The sequence below is a fragment of the Perca flavescens genome, chromosome 9 (genome assembly GCF_004354835.1).
Source record: "Perca flavescens isolate YP-PL-M2 chromosome 9, PFLA_1.0, whole genome shotgun sequence".
Taxonomy (NCBI): domain Eukaryota; kingdom Metazoa; phylum Chordata; class Actinopteri; order Perciformes; family Percidae; genus Perca; species Perca flavescens.
In genome coordinates, this window is record NC_041339.1 from 14,239,389 (window position 1) to 14,255,034 (window position 15,646).

Below are 15,646 nucleotides of genomic sequence, written 5' to 3' on the forward strand. Positions count from 1 at the left end.
TAGAGAGTGATTTTGTGACACTAACATGTCCATACAATCCATCACATAAATGCATGTAAATCTTTAAGATGTTATCAAACTGAGAATTTCCATTCCAGCAAGGCAAAGAAAAGGTACTTCAGCACAGTGTGGGGATGGAGGTGAATGCAATGTGTAACTTTACAGACAAAATAATAACGATCTGCATTCACCAGTATACCCTTTGTAGAAAGGTGGACTGAGTCATCTTATCTCTCGGACTTATCCATCTTTAGCATGTTGACAGAGCTGACATTCAAACTTTGAATATAAAACTGCACCACACAGATGCAATGAAATGTCACACAAAAGAGCACATGCTCTGGCAAAAAGTGGTGTGTGCTTTTTAGAAATTATGAAAGGTGTAGGTGAAGTAGGATTTTAAAACTTCAGTATAGGGTTAAATTTGAGGCATCAGAAGCTGTTTTAGTGAAAAGTAACACATCTGCAAGTTAGTCTTAAATGGTGACAGACTCATAAGTAAAATTAATAATATAGTCATATTTTTTAAAGTATAATTGAGTTTATTATTGAATTAGGCAGCATTTTAGTCAAGGACCTTTGTCATGCATGCATCCTTGGGTATCATGCAGCCATACAGTATTTATCTATTTATACAAATATATTTCTTCAAAAATGTATTGCAATTTATTTAATTGTCCATCTTTTCATTAGATAAGCCTATCATATACTTAATGTATTATGGAGGTTAAGGGAAATCCAACAGCATATTTCCTTGGAGCTACACATGTAGTATTATGACATGGGGTACTGGAAACCCATCCATATGAATTATTTTTAAAATATTTTTTTTAGTTTTACATAGAACAGTATTCTTTATCATTCACATTCCCATTCTTCATTGCCAAAGAGAGAGAGAACAAACATGTCCTTTGAAGGTAAACAGAACAGCAGCCCTCAATGATTTCCCTCTCCACCAAACTGTTAGCTCTCTCACAGCTTATTTTGTTGTTTCTCCCTCCCCCTCCATGTCTCTTTGTCTGTCTCTGCATATGTACTTAAAAGCCACATAGTTGGAGAAAGCCTTGGCTATAAAGCACATGTACACAGGGTTCAATTAAAATCAACAGAAGAAGAAAATTGTAGGCTAACAAATGTGTCTTTTAGTGTAGTTGGGGTAGTTTAATTGGACACAAATGGTGCATTACAAAAGAAGACTGTCTTATAGTCTAAAGCATCTCTGTGACTACAACATTATTCCTGCCTAATTCAGTATAGGGTGAGATGAGAATCTTGATAACACAGTCGAGTAATATCTGTGTTTTTTGGGACGGGTGTACTGAAAGCTGGAGTTTCTGGAAATGAAGCTGGAGCGCCATCTGCTGGAGGGAGAAAAATAATAATCAGGCAACATGATGTGAAAAATCAGACTACAAACAACACAAAGAATACAACAATCTTTTGATGGTTGAAAACATACTGTTCTTGGTATTCTGTTTTATCATCAGCATATACAAATAAAAAATGGTTGATGACTGTTCTGTTCAATCCCATTTCAGATATTTTGTCCACTACCTACTTCTTAGAATGACAAGGCATGGGAAATTTGGGCCAATATTTTATTTTGGAATGCTACATTATTATCCCTTAGTTATTATTTTATTCTAATATTAATTTGATGTAGTTATGTAATAATTTTATTTTTGTTTGCCTTTTCCCCCAGAGAGGTCAAAGTACAGGGACTAACAGGTGCAAGAGAAGATTGCTTTGTACAGGCATGTAATCCCTAAAATGTTTTATTTATTGTATTACACCAGAACTGTATTATGATTCAGACCAAATACTAAAAACTAAAACTAAAAACTAAAAAACAAGTCAGCTTTTTTATTTCTTAATCTTTAAATGCTGCCATCACGTCAACATTCTGAAGGGGTTGAAGCAGTATTCAGAACTTTTACTTAGAAGTATTAGAATCAAAATATACTTATTGAAGTACCAAAAGTAACACTAAGTAGGCTACTCATTATGCAGAATGACGTATTCTAATAATCATAATAATACACATATTATTGGATTATAATGACTGATGCATTCATGTGCAGGCATCAGTTTAATGTTGCAGCCGGTGAAGGTGGGGCCAATTTTTGTTACTTTATATACTATTGGTAGTTTAATCTATGACAATGCATCAGGATGAATGTGTTGATTAGTGCTAATATGAATCTGAATGGTACTAACTAAAGTACATTATTTGCCTCTCATATGTAGTGGAGTAGAAGTATAGGTATAATAACTAAATACTCACTTACAGTAGGCCTACATGTACTTTAAACATGTACTTAAGTACAGTACATTCTGGCTTTCCTTTAATAATTCAAAGAGTTCGGTGTGTGGCATTATTGCTGTGCAGATCAGAATCACTCAACTTAAAATGTAACATTTACCAATTTTACACATTTAGCTCTGAGACTTGATTACTGTCAATAAATTGAGAAAACAGATTTTATAATAAGTCAAAATGATCTACGTTTTAAACTGGACCATGGGACTTGCAGTGGGCCACCAACACCTGATGATCTGACAAATTGTTAAAAAGATAGATTTGGCATTATTTTGTATGGGTAACTGTCATGTCATGGTTCTTCCTTGTCTTTTATTTATGTATTTATTTTTCATTTAAAAAATATCTAGACTAATTTAAGATATTTGTTTTCGCCATTTTATCACACAGCTTTACGATTCTCTTTATAGGTGATGACGAGGGTAATTATAAATAAGGCTTGAAAGGTCTCTGTGGTGATGCCACTCACTAAGTTAACTAAATGCTCATTTATGATTAGGTTTAGTGATATTTGGGGGGGAAATAGGACAATACAAAGTAAATAGTATGTAAATAATCAATGATTGACAACAAGGTGTATTGATAAGAGGTTTGAAAAGGAATATCACATAAAGAGATGCCCCAATGTACAAACAATGTGGATATGATACTGTAGGATGTGAAGAATGCCACAATGTGAAGCATACAGTACTGGTCTTTTCTTTGCTGATATACTTTTATTTTCCATGACAAATATGTGGAATTTCAGGGCAAGTTATTTTTCATTTGTTTTTTTTATTTTTAATGATTAGTTTAAACATTTGTGTCACATATTTCATTTCTAACATACTACTTGAATTAAAATAAAAGAGGTAAGATCATTACATCAACTACTGTGCAAATTGAAATCAGACAATTTATTGAATTCTTGCATTATAAATTATGGTAATAGCCTCAGACTCAAAGGAGACTTGACCCTGTCTGAAACTAATCACAATCTGTTTTAATTTGGGAAGAATTTAGGTTGGCTGCTGTATGCCATTCACTCTCTTCCATAGTAGAGCAAATGGTAAATGTATCATATTATAAAAGCTGTTCTTAATCTGTTAATTATATTTTTGATGTACAATTAATAAACAACACATTTTAAGTTAGGTATTTCAGACATTATTAGTGAGGAATTTCTTAAATTATTTGCAGAATTCATAATTAGCCTGGTCTTCATCAATTACTTCAATGAATGATGATGAAGCTCATTTGACTTTGTCAAGTAAACTTACGTTTGTGGACTTGACTGTACTGCAGTCATTGACATATAAACTGCAGTGCAGTGCAGGCCAGCAGCAGCGTGTCACATGGTCTTTAGCGTAATAATAGGACGTGAAGACGCACAGGCCTTTTACGCACGTCGTATAAATGCCTGTTTTCTGACGTCAGCGGTCTCTTCCCTGCCTATGACCTCGTGAGGTGGGCAGCGTAAAATTTCCTGTGTCTTTTCGCCAGTAAGCGGATCCAAAACCATCCGTCAAAATGGTAAGTTTGTAATATTTTCCGGAGTTATTAATGAACCATCAGGCACCCAAGGTGTCCTCAACGTTAATATTAATATTCTTATGGACATTTTACGAATGATATACGTACTTGCATGTAAATTCTGTGGATTGTGCTTTGATCAAAATGGCAGCCATTCTGTCACCGGTACCGCTAACCCTACGGAGTTACTGAGACTCTAGAAAAAAAAAAAAAACGTTCTGAATTGTTAACTGATCTGTTTGCTTTTTTGCGTATAAGTTAGCTAAAGCATTCATATGTTTTGTGCCAGCCGACTTTTTGTAAAGGTTGAAATGGCTAACATTAAGTGACGCTATGGTGTTGCGTTGGCTAACGTTAACAGAGGCGGCTCTTTGCTCTTCACACCGGAAAATGCAGCCGATAACCATTTAAAAGAATGGTAGCTGAACGCTACCGTGCAGTTGTAAATATGTTGTCTGTGGAGGGGTTATTTCCTTGTTTTGCAGTTGTAACAGGTTGGGGGAATAATAAGCCGGCATTTCGCGTTGGCCGGTCCAGCCTGCTAGCTGCTTTAGCTGTCATGCTAATGCTAGCATTTAGCAGAGTGTCAATGTCTGTACACGTGGCCTATTCGTGCCGACATATTACGCCTGTGTTGCTTGGTTGAATCTTTCTACGAACGACTCATGGGTTATTTTCAATTTAGTCAATATATCATTGTTTTACATTGGATATTGATGAACACCGACATGGGGTTGTTTAAAATAGGTCTAAATGGAGAACCGCAACGTCATAGCTGTGACTATGGCGGATAACGCCCTGGTTGGAAACTATGCAGAGAAACTAACGTTGTCAGCAACAATTTTCATTATGCTGTGAGTGCAGTTAAGTTTGCAAATTGGTTGCAGGTAACGTTAGCCAGTGCATTTTAAGCCACGTTCTTGCCAAGTCAACTTTGTTGCCAATTCTGCAATATGTGCCAGACATAAACAGAACAATTTGATGTTTCTCTCCGACCCATGTGTACACTTGTGTTTGTAATTTTTCTTTTTGGGGGGTGAAGGTCCTAATCTGATTTTGTGCCTTCAGGTGAACTTTACCGTCGACCAAATCCGTGCCATCATGGACAAGAAGGCCAACATCCGTAACATGTCTGTGATTGCGCACGTTGACCATGGAAAGTCAACCCTGACCGACTCGCTTGTGTCAAAGGCTGGCATCATTGCCTCTGCTCGTGCCGGAGAGACCCGTTTCACTGACACACGCAAAGATGAGCAGGAACGTTGCATCACCATCAAGTCAACGTAAGTATCCTTTATTTCCACTCTTACACTGCCTCATTGCTGTTTTTGCATTATAAGTAGGTGTATCCTTCCTTGGCGGCCTCATCGTAGCAATCCTTTCAACCAGACAAAACTCATTTTGCTGAGAATTGTGTCGTAAAGAAAAAAGCACTTTGATCTGCACAGATTGGTCTGTGCAGATCAATATGTGCTTGAACAGCATTGCTGGATTTGGGAGGAACAATGAGGTGGCTGGAAAGTATTTATGAATCAATAAGTTTAGTGACACTTGAATTGTGACGTAACATCTTAACAAGTTGTCCTGACTTGCAGCGCCATTTCCCTATTCTACGAGCTGGCCGAAAATGACTTGGAGTTCATTAAGCAGGCCAAGGATGGCTCTGGCTTCTTGATCAACCTGATTGACTCACCAGGACACGTTGACTTCTCCTCTGAAGTGACTGCTGCTCTCCGTGTCACTGATGGAGCCCTGGTTGTAGTGGACTGTGTGTCTGGTAAGGACAAGGTTGAACAATCCTCATAGACAGTGTGCACGCTCCAACTGGATTCTCAATTTTTCACTTGGGCAATTTTTTTTTTAGTCCATCAGCAAAATAACCCACAGATGGACACCATTGCAAATAAAATGAAACCAACAAATTTGCATTGCCAGTCACAATGCAATAAAATTTCATCAGTCACAATTATGTAAAAGTATGTTAATGTTGACAACTACAAAATGTGCTCTTCCTTGCCCACGGGCAGCTTGTGAATAATTCATCGTCTTGACAGGGATCCGAAGTGCACACGTTTTCTTCTTACAAGAAGTTTCCTTAACATTGAAAAGTGTATGTGTCTCAAACTTCTGAAGTGCTGATTTTCTATATAAATAATTGGAAGTGTCTCTCATACTATGTTGACAATTGTGCAGCTTATGTGAAAAGACTCTACTTGATTGGTTTTCCTGTAGGTTAAGTCGTCTCTTGTGTATCCCTGCCAGGTGTTTGTGTACAAACTGAGACAGTGCTCCGTCAGGCCATTTGTGAGCGTATCAAGCCAGTCCTGATGATGAACAAGATGGACCGTGCCTTGCTGGAGTTGCAACTTGAAGCTGAAGACCTTTACCAGACTTTCCAGCGTATTGTTGAGTCAGTCAATGTCATCATCTCCACTTATGGAGAAGATGAACATGGACCTATGGGCAACCTCCAGGTGAGTTGCTGTCTGAACATTTTTATCTTAAATGCAGCACACTGGCATGTCGTGTCTAGAATACTGTGATCAATGTGTGAACTTCTGTCCAGTGCATTTTCAAACAAGTCATGATCAATTAACCACTAATTTCCCAATTCATGGACTGTACCACTCTGAAATAAAAAACAGCCATAATTTTCTCAAACAAAAATCTGATTCCTGTGACTTGGAAGTTTTGAAATTTTTAAAAGGTTGAGTAGTTAAAAATACAGGTGGTGAGACTGGTTCAGTTCATCAATCTTCACACTTGTAGTTTGGCTTTTCTCTGGGGCAGTAAATGTCAGTTGACTGTTTAGAATTTAGAGGATCCAGTGTGTAAATGGAAACAACAGGAATATTTTTGTCTCTTTAGTCTTGTGTCCAAAATAAATCAGCATAGCTAAATAAAATGTAGAAATCTCTTAAAGTACTAATGTCCTGATGTGGTAACTCTCTAAGGTCGACCCAACTATTGGTACCGTTGGCTTTGGCTCTGGACTCCATGGCTGGGCTTTCACACTGAAGCAGTTTGCTGAGATGTACGCAGCCAAGTTTGCTGCCAAGGGAAACACCCAGATGACACCAGCTGAGCACTGCAAGAAGGTGGAAGACATGATGAAGAAGCTGTGGGGTGATAGGTGAGTCTCTAATATAGCTTGATTACTAGGGCTTGAGTGGTAGTCTATTTGTGCCAAACAGTTTCATACAGGACATTAGGTATGGAAGATTGGTTCAGTACGCCCTGTGACTCAAACACGTCAATAGTCTGTTTGTGTCTACAACTGTAGACATGTACTACTACTGTAGAAGTTTTGAATGCTGAATGCTTTTTTAAAATCTAAATTCAATTTATTTTTTTATTTTAAGAAGTTTGTTTTTATGTCTAACGGTTATTTGTGCCTCCGCTGGTCTAGGCCAGGGCAATCTAAGATTTCCTGGTTAGGTCTTATGATGGAGCATTACTGACGCATGTTTTTCTTACTGACATTTTGTCACTATTTGTTTGCTTTAATAAATTGTTGCCAATAAGCCTTATTGCCACGGTTTCTAATTGATGAGAAGTTATTTTCTGCACTTTTGTATTCTGTTGTGAAAACATGCCAAACTGTGAACCCTAAAGCTGAGGTACATAACAAACTGTAAATCTCTACACCTTATGTATTACTTTAGGTACTTCGATGCGTCCACTGGAAAGTTCTTAAAGACTCCTAATGGTCCTGATGGCAACAAATTACCCCGCACCTTTGTTGCTCTTATCCTGGATCCAATCTTCAAGGTAACATGACTTTGATTTGTTGTGGTGCAGTTACAAAACAAGGCAGAGTTTTTCAAATGAGTACATGTTGTAATCGGATAATTCCGTATCTGTAAACTTTGAGCAAAATAAATGAGTTACTGTGTGCCTGCAGATGATGATTTTAAAAATTCTTCACTTTGACCTGAGTAACCAGTGATGATAACCTTTACTCTGAGCAAGGCACATAAATAGTAGTTTGCTTAACATTCTTGGCTTGGTCATGTTGAATGGCAGTCTACTAATTCAAATTAATTTCCTTTTTAGGTGTTTGATGCAATCATGAACTTCAAGAAGGAGGAAACTGCCAAACTGATCCAGAAGCTGGAAATCAAGTTGGATACAGAGGACAAGGAAAAGGAGGGTAAGCCTCTCCTGAAGGCTGTGATGCGCCGCTGGCTGCCTGCTGGAGAAGCCCTTCTTCAAATGATCACCATCCACCTGCCTTCCCCTGTTACTGCCCAGAGGTACCGTTGCGAACTGCTCTATGAAGGACCTGGAGATGATGAGGCTGCCATGGGTATGATGCTGCTTATTTAAATTGTGCTCATGCACAGGAATAAAATGTTACCATACATGCATAATTTCAGTAGTTGCTAATCTCTAATACCTGGGTGGTAAGCCAGATGTGGCTCCAGTTTGTAGTACTTGGAACTGATTGTCGGTGAATTTTCTTTTTTAAACTAGGTATCAAGAACTGTGACTCCAAGGCTCCTCTGATGGTGTACATCTCAAAGATGGTCCCCACCAATGACAAGGGTCGCTTCTATGCATTTGGTCGTGTGTTCTCTGGGTCTGTCTCCACTGGCCTGAAAGTACGTATTATGGGACCAAACTATGTCCCTGGAAAGAAGGACGACCTTTACTTGAAGCCGATTCAGAGGTTGGTTTTTCAACATCTGTTGATCAGTTAGTTGCTATTTATTGATACAAGTTATGTGAAGTAAATTTAGATGTGACTAATATCTGATATGTTTTATGTTTCATTGCTCTCTGCCAGGACCATTTTGATGATGGGTCGTTATGTTGAGCCCATTGAAGATGTACCATGTGGTAACATCGTGGGTCTGGTTGGAGTCGACCAGTTCCTTGTCAAGACTGGAACCATCACCACCTTTGAGCAGGCACACAACATGAAAGTGATGAAGTTCAGTGTCAGTCCTGTGGTGAGAGTTGCTGTGGAGGTCAAAAACCCTGCCGACTTGCCCAAGTTGGTGGAGGGTTTGAAGCGTCTGTCCAAGTCCGATCCTATGGTGCAGTGCATCATTGAGGAGTCTGGAGAGCATATCGTTGCTGGAGCTGGAGAGCTACATCTGGAGATTTGTCTGAAGGATCTGGAGGAGGATCATGCTTGTGTTCCACTCAAGGTAATAAAAAAACAAATGGTGAAAGATTTTGATGTCCCTAGAGGTGAAATTCCTGCATTGAAACCTTTCATTTCTCTTTTTAGAAATCTGATCCAGTGGTGTCCTACAGGGAGACAGTCAGTGCAGAATCAAGTGTTATGTGTCTGTCAAAGTCTCCCAACAAGCACAACCGTCTGTTCATGAAGGCCTGCCCCTTCCCAGATGGCCTGGCAGAGGACATTGAGAAGGGTGATGTTGCTCCTCGTCAGGAGATGAAGGCACGTGCCCGCTACCTCAATGAGAAGTATGAATGGGACGTCGGTGAGTCCAGAAAGATCTGGTGCTTCGGACCTGATGGAACTGGCCCCAACCTTTTGATGGATGTTACCAAGGGAGTGCAGTACCTTAATGAGATCAAGGATAGCGTCGTGGCTGGCTTCCAGTGGGCAGTCAAGGAGGTACGGTGGCCAAGTGGGCAAGAATTCACTTTTTATTGCACTTAGTTAAAAGTTTGAATAGAATCTGCTGTGAGCTTATCTGTTAAAGTAATTATGTACTTTTTCTGGATATACTTTAATTTGTGTCTCAATGTTGTCTTTAGGGTGTCCTCTGTGAAGAGAACATGCGTGCCATTCGCTTCAATGTCCATGATGTGACCCTGCATACAGATGCTATTCACCGTGGTGGTGGTCAAATTATTCCCACAGCTCGCAGAGCTCTGTACGCATGCGAGCTCACTGCCCAGCCCAGAATGATGGAGCCTGTCTACCTTGTGGAGATCCAGGTAAGGTCCAATGTCAATGTAGACTAATTTGTTTCTTCTAGTTACCAGATTTATCTAGGTTAAGTTACAAAGGTTTTACTTGTCACACATTGACAAGTATTTACTAGAGTTGTTGTTTTCAATAGTTCACTTGTCTTGTCATTTCACAAATAGTGGGTTTTGTTCGTACGACTAAAAATCTCCTGTCTACTTTGCAGTGTCCTGAGGTTGCAATGGGTGGAATCTACGGTGTGTTAAACAGGAGGCGCGGTCACGTGTTTGAGGAGGTCGCCGTCATGGGAACACCCATGCGTGTTACCAAGGCCTACTTGCCTGTTATGGAGTCATTTGGTAAGTCCTCTTTTAACAAGGGCTGGTGAGCAAAGAAGGTATAACATTACTTCTCAAGCCTGTGTTTTTACACCATTTTATATTTGGTCTTAGGAAGGCACATGTACAATACTCTCTCCTTAGTGAAGGCAGATGTTATCAGACTTGATAAGCTCTCAGCTGAAATCCTGTTAACATGACATGGCCGGTTTATTTTTTGTGCTTCGTTGCGGTGTGAATTCTGTTAGATTTTAAGGCGGATGAAATTGGGTAATTGCAGTAGAGGAATGGGTTTATGGTTGCCTTTTTTATTTTTTATATTAAATATATCTAGGGCCAATCATGCACATGCTTTACATTCATGTTAACATAATCTTTAGTGCCATACAGATGTATAGTAGGTAGTTTATAGCTACCATGTGAAATTGAAAGCCCTGAGCTATTGACCAGAGGGTAAAAACATGTTCACTCCTACATTTCTGACTGCGGCACTATCACTCTTGCAACCCTTTTAGTGATAATGTAATGGAGGTTTGGCAGGAATGTATCCAAGCATAGTCTGCTCTGTCTATTCCCAGGTTTCACAGCTGACCTTCGTTCCCACACTGGTGGCCAGGCCTTCCCACAGTGTGTGTTCGACCATTGGCAGATCCTCCCAGGAGACCCATTAGACCCCGCAAGCAAGCCTGGTATTGTTGTCACGGAGACACGCAAACGCAAGGGTCTTAAGGAAGGTGTCCCAGAACTGGAGAACTACCTGGACAAATTGTAATCGCCTTGACCCCACTTGCCTCATTCCTCCCTTCCCAACAAATTTAAGTCTACATTGTGGAAATGTACAGAACACAGTGAGCACTAATGTTTGCCAAAAGGATTGACCATAATTAATAAACTACAAAAATTGTAAACAATAAAATGACATAAAAACTCATGGTTATGGCTTTTTGTTTTTTTTAACTTTTAGATTATCTTGCTATTAAACTTCATTTAAGCAGCAGTGGGGGAAAGTCTATGGTGGTTACAATTTTTAAGAGGGTTTTGGGGTTCAATAGAAGTTATGTAAATTAGCGAATATGAGGCAACATTTCAAAGCAAACTATTGTCTCACTTATAACCAGTGTCAAAACAAATGTCCAGCTGAAAGAACTGCCAAATATTCAGTTAAAACATTTAACTCACAACTACCAAATATTCAATTTCCAAATTGTTACCTATGTTACAGTATTTCATCTCATGCTCCGCAACCTATTCACAACAGGTTATTTTAGTTACATTTGCTGCAGTGCTCCATAATACTGCAGTAATGTGCTTACTGGAAACCAGGAAATGTATTGTCCACATAGTGCAAACATGAGAAAATGTCTCTGTGATAAATGGTAGGGCTCTTCTGACTTAATACTGTTTTCATACTGTAAAAGCTTCCTTTATCTCTGAAGCTCTTGCTTTCAGTTCTTTTGGTCATGCAATCACAAACTTGCATGTAGGCACACAAATCTCAATGGAAATGCATACACCCACCACACAAATTACAGTGAAAATATTAAACTATTAATTGAAAGCTTGAAATAATGATTTAATGCTGTTATGGCTGTAAGATCCAAAACGTGGTTACATTTTTGTCCTTATTTTGAGTTTATTTTTGACTTTTATAGGAACTGAGATTGAACTTTCACAATTGGAGGAAAAACTTCCACCCTTGGCCAAAATCATGCCATATATATTAACAGTGTCAGTAAAATAAGACCTTACCTTAATCATTGTGAACATTTTACAAGTAAATACAGCCTGCAGCACAGTTGTTGTCGTCTTTAACTTAGGTTTCGTGATTTTGTCAGAGGGCGTCGCGGTTATATAATTAGTTCAGCAGCAGCTTGAAAATACTAACATGTAGTGTGACTGGGCCCCACTTCACTCACTATTTCATACTTGTGTTATTGTCTGACAACAAACAAACGTGTGACTGAAAACCGCTTTATTGCGAATTCGGATTGATTATTCGAATGTGGACACCATAGACAGTATATAAGAAGGTGGACAGAGTAGAGGAGAAGCAAACGTGTAGAGCTGACACTAGATGGTGCACGTACGACGTGATGACGTCACGAATATATTCATTATCGCATGACATCACTTTTAGAGCAGGCTTTAGCTACTTTCAATCAAAAGTAGTTGGCATCTCTGTGTGGTTGTGTAAACCTCAGCCGAAAACTCTCATTCCCAAACCGACTTCCTCAGCGTCTCATTTCAACGAATAAGTCTAACAGATATTCTACCATTAAGCACACTAAATATTCTTCAGGATGTAAACTGTGTGTGGAAAACAACTGAAGTCCGATAGCTCTTCAATGCAGAAACTACAGCTGTAGTGAAGCAAGCTCAATCCATTTTCAACAAATGTTTGTGTGTTTGTGATGGCCTAAGCCACACAGGTTAAAAACAGCCAGCAATGGTAATATGGTAAACAATCTCGCCCCATGCTTTTTAGTACACAATTTATTGTGCAGTCAGCCACACCTCAAACAATTCAGGCACCATAACAAACACATTACACTGTTTGGTTAATTCATAATCCACGTTTATTTCCTTTAGCTTTACATGGTTTAAATGGAATGCACGTGTTTCTACATTGTAAGGTTTTCTTTTTTGTGATCAATTATTTTTTATTTTCAAAAGAGAAGGGCATGATACAATTCAAAGACAGTAATACAACAAGTAGCATCCACTTCCCTCTACCCACCCCTCGGGAATATACATTGTAAGGTTTCCTGTTATATTAATCATTATTTTCTGTCTTTGTCTATCTTGCTGGTGGTGAGGTCCTTCCCGGTGCCGAGAAGGCGTTTCCGATGGTGAAGGACTGTAATATGGCCTGCCAATTGGGCCATACCATCAGATACCATGCTGGAGGGGGGATTTAGGTTTATTTGTATTAGTTACAATTATGTCCATTTTGGTTTCCCCCATGTGTGTTATTTGGTTTGGCCAAGTCAGTGTATATATATATATATATATGTCCCCTTTTTTGTCTCATTCAGGAAGGTATGTTGGTTGAGTTAATATCTTGTTTTGTTGTTGCTATTTTTGATTTAAGTTATATTGTGTTGACCTCTTGTATAGGCATATATATTAAGTTCTGCTTTATGTTGGTTTATGCATTTTTTGGGTAAATAGAAACCCACTTTTTCAACAAACTCCTGTTTTTCCTCATTTCTTTACTGCTTGGTCCCTGACAGTGTTTTATACCACGGCCACAGGATTAGCACTGATTTGCCAAGGGATGTGCATTATTTGCAGATAATAATTTTCATCACTTGTATGTGGTGATGGTTTGTTGCGTGCAATCCACTCTTATTTGTATTTATTTTTTAATGTAAAATCAAATTACATGCCACAACAAACATGTCGAGGATAAAACAAACTCCCTTATTTCCATTGTGGTCCTTTAAAGATGCAGGCTTCCAGGTGATTGATCAGAGGCCTACAATTAGTAGGTTACTAGTAGATTAACAGAATGATTAGATTATGTTTATTTTATTTTAGCAAAAATAAGAAATTATTCCAACTGCTTTCATTTGAGTATCTTTTAATTTTCTTGGTTGGACAAATTTTGTTGCATAATTATTTTTTTTTGGAATCAGTGGGTGAGACTTTTGTGGTCATGGATTTGTAGGCTTATACAATATCCGTCCATGCATATTAATATTAGGACCTGCTTGTCAAGAAAAGTATTTGATAGAGAACAACCAGTCATGTTTTATACAGATCAATTGTTATCATTTCAGAGGCTCTCTACAAAATCACTCATATTTATATCAGCTTCATTGTCTTCGTGTTCTGAGACAATGAAATGCAGTATCTAACCAGAAGTGAAAAAGCAGAAAAGTACAGAGTAATGTACACAATAACATATAGAATATGGAATAAAGAGTAAGGGGTATTAATTCACTACATATATATATATAGCCTACAGGAGCAGTATTAACAATTTGTATAAATAAGATACAGTATGGGCCGTAACATAATGAGCAGTGCAGGTATAGTATAATGCAATATATTGTGCAATTAATTACAAGTAATACTAACAGAAGACGTTATATATTTCATTGTCTGAATTCTGAATGTGAACAGTCATTCACTATATAATACCTTCAAAAATCACAATGGAACAACAAAATAGTGTCCACAACTATCAACTGCAGTGCGTCAAAACAGACATAATAGCAAATGTTTGGACCTCTCCCCTGTGGCAGCAGGTTGCAGTCCATCAGGACTGAAACCTCACCGTTCTGGACTATACACCTGCCCATTGCACTTACTGTATTGTTTTTGGCACATTGTGCACTCAATCCATTCATCCCTGCTTTTCCTATGTTAAACATACATTTTGTATTTGTTTCCGTTTTTATCTGTTTTTTTTAATGCATTTTAAATTCCGTTAAAACTTTATTCCGTTATTTTTTCCAACCTGGCCTGGGAACGCCTCGGGATCCCCCAGTCGGAGCTGGTTAATGTGGCTCGGGAAAGGGAAGTTTGGGGTCCCCTGCTGGAGCTGCTCCCCCCGCGACACGATACCGGATAAGCGGGCGAAGATGGATGGATGGATGTTTCTGTTTTTATTGTTTATTTGATATTCATGTTAAATAATATGTTTGTTTATTTATGTATGCACCAACCACCAAGGCAAATTCATTGTAAGTGTAGCCTACCGTAACTTACTATGGCAATGAACCTGATTCTGATGGCGCGTACATGCCACCTCGGAATAACAGGGACCGCCCCCGTGGTTACGTTGTTTTTCCGACTGGCAGCGTTCACATGGGATGAGTGTTCTTCTTCTGTTATATTGCCGTTTGGCATAACAACTTTTTGCATGACTGCCACGTTGGCCGTAGCCTAGAGCATCTGGTGTGTGAAAACATGGAGGCCACAATAACAAAAGATTTTCTGCTGTTTTCTTATACGAGCATCCAAACAGCACTTCGCCAGGTGTTTGTTTGTGTTATCTGCAGGACAACCAACGGGAAAAGACACGGATAATGTGTTACATAGGCCTATTTATGAATAATTTGAAACATATGTCTGTGTATGTTTCTTGGCAGAGGCATTTGTCCACATTAAACAGTTTATTGTCATTAAAATATGTCCAGTGAACCAAAGTCGCCTCCATCAAACGTCAGTTGTAAACAACGCGTCACCAACTGGGGAACTCGGGTATCAAAATCCAGCCCGAGTTTCCCACATTGACATACCGGTATGTATATATAAGGTTTCCCACCTCTGATTCCCACAAGACATTACGTGAATGGTGACGTTTTCACTCGGAAACACGTTTTTCCGATGTCCATGAACGCACGGTGATTCTGAAATGACCGCTTCCGGTAAAAATATAAACAAAAAGAAAATCAATATGCCTTTTTATTTTTTTGAGTACACAGAGTACGCCGTTTTGTGCTTTCTAGATTTTCATTCGTTTCAGGGATCCCATAAATAGTTTTAAATCAGTAGGGACGGTCAATAGTAAAAGTAACGTCTTAACATTTACTCAAGTACTGTACTTCAATATTTAATTGAGGTACTTGTTCTACT

At 38.7% G+C, this 15,646-nt stretch overlaps 1 protein-coding gene and 1 non-coding gene across 2 annotated transcripts; both read left to right on the forward strand.

The window, feature by feature from the left end:
* Window positions 1-3,727: 3,727 nt before the first annotated feature.
* LOC114561100 (elongation factor 2) lies at window positions 3,728-10,991 on the forward strand. The gene is made up of 13 exons (XM_028586815.1): window positions 3,728-3,832; window positions 4,901-5,115; window positions 5,428-5,609; window positions 6,095-6,306; window positions 6,787-6,965; window positions 7,498-7,603; window positions 7,889-8,141; window positions 8,309-8,504; window positions 8,622-8,988; window positions 9,072-9,425; window positions 9,569-9,751; window positions 9,949-10,081; window positions 10,639-10,991. Exons 1-13 carry the CDS (start codon window positions 3,830-3,832, stop codon window positions 10,830-10,832), a joined length of 2,577 nt encoding a protein of 858 aa, XP_028442616.1. The 5' UTR covers window positions 3,728-3,829; the 3' UTR covers window positions 10,833-10,991.
* LOC114562241 (small nucleolar RNA SNORD37) lies at window positions 7,733-7,801 on the forward strand. Its single transcript, XR_003693468.1, has one exon. It is a non-coding gene; the product is annotated as a small nucleolar RNA SNORD37 (small nucleolar RNA).
* Window positions 10,992-15,646: the final 4,655 nt, after the last annotated feature.

Bases quoted from the DNA above. Each gene is read 5' to 3' on its own strand.
- LOC114561100 (XM_028586815.1), top strand. The intron at 5,610-6,094 runs GTAAGGACAAGG...TATCCCTGCCAG, and splicing joins TGTAGTGGACTGTGTGTCTG to GTGTTTGTGTACAAACTGAG. The intron at 8,505-8,621 runs GTTGGTTTTTCA...GCTCTCTGCCAG, and splicing joins TACTTGAAGCCGATTCAGAG to GACCATTTTGATGATGGGTC.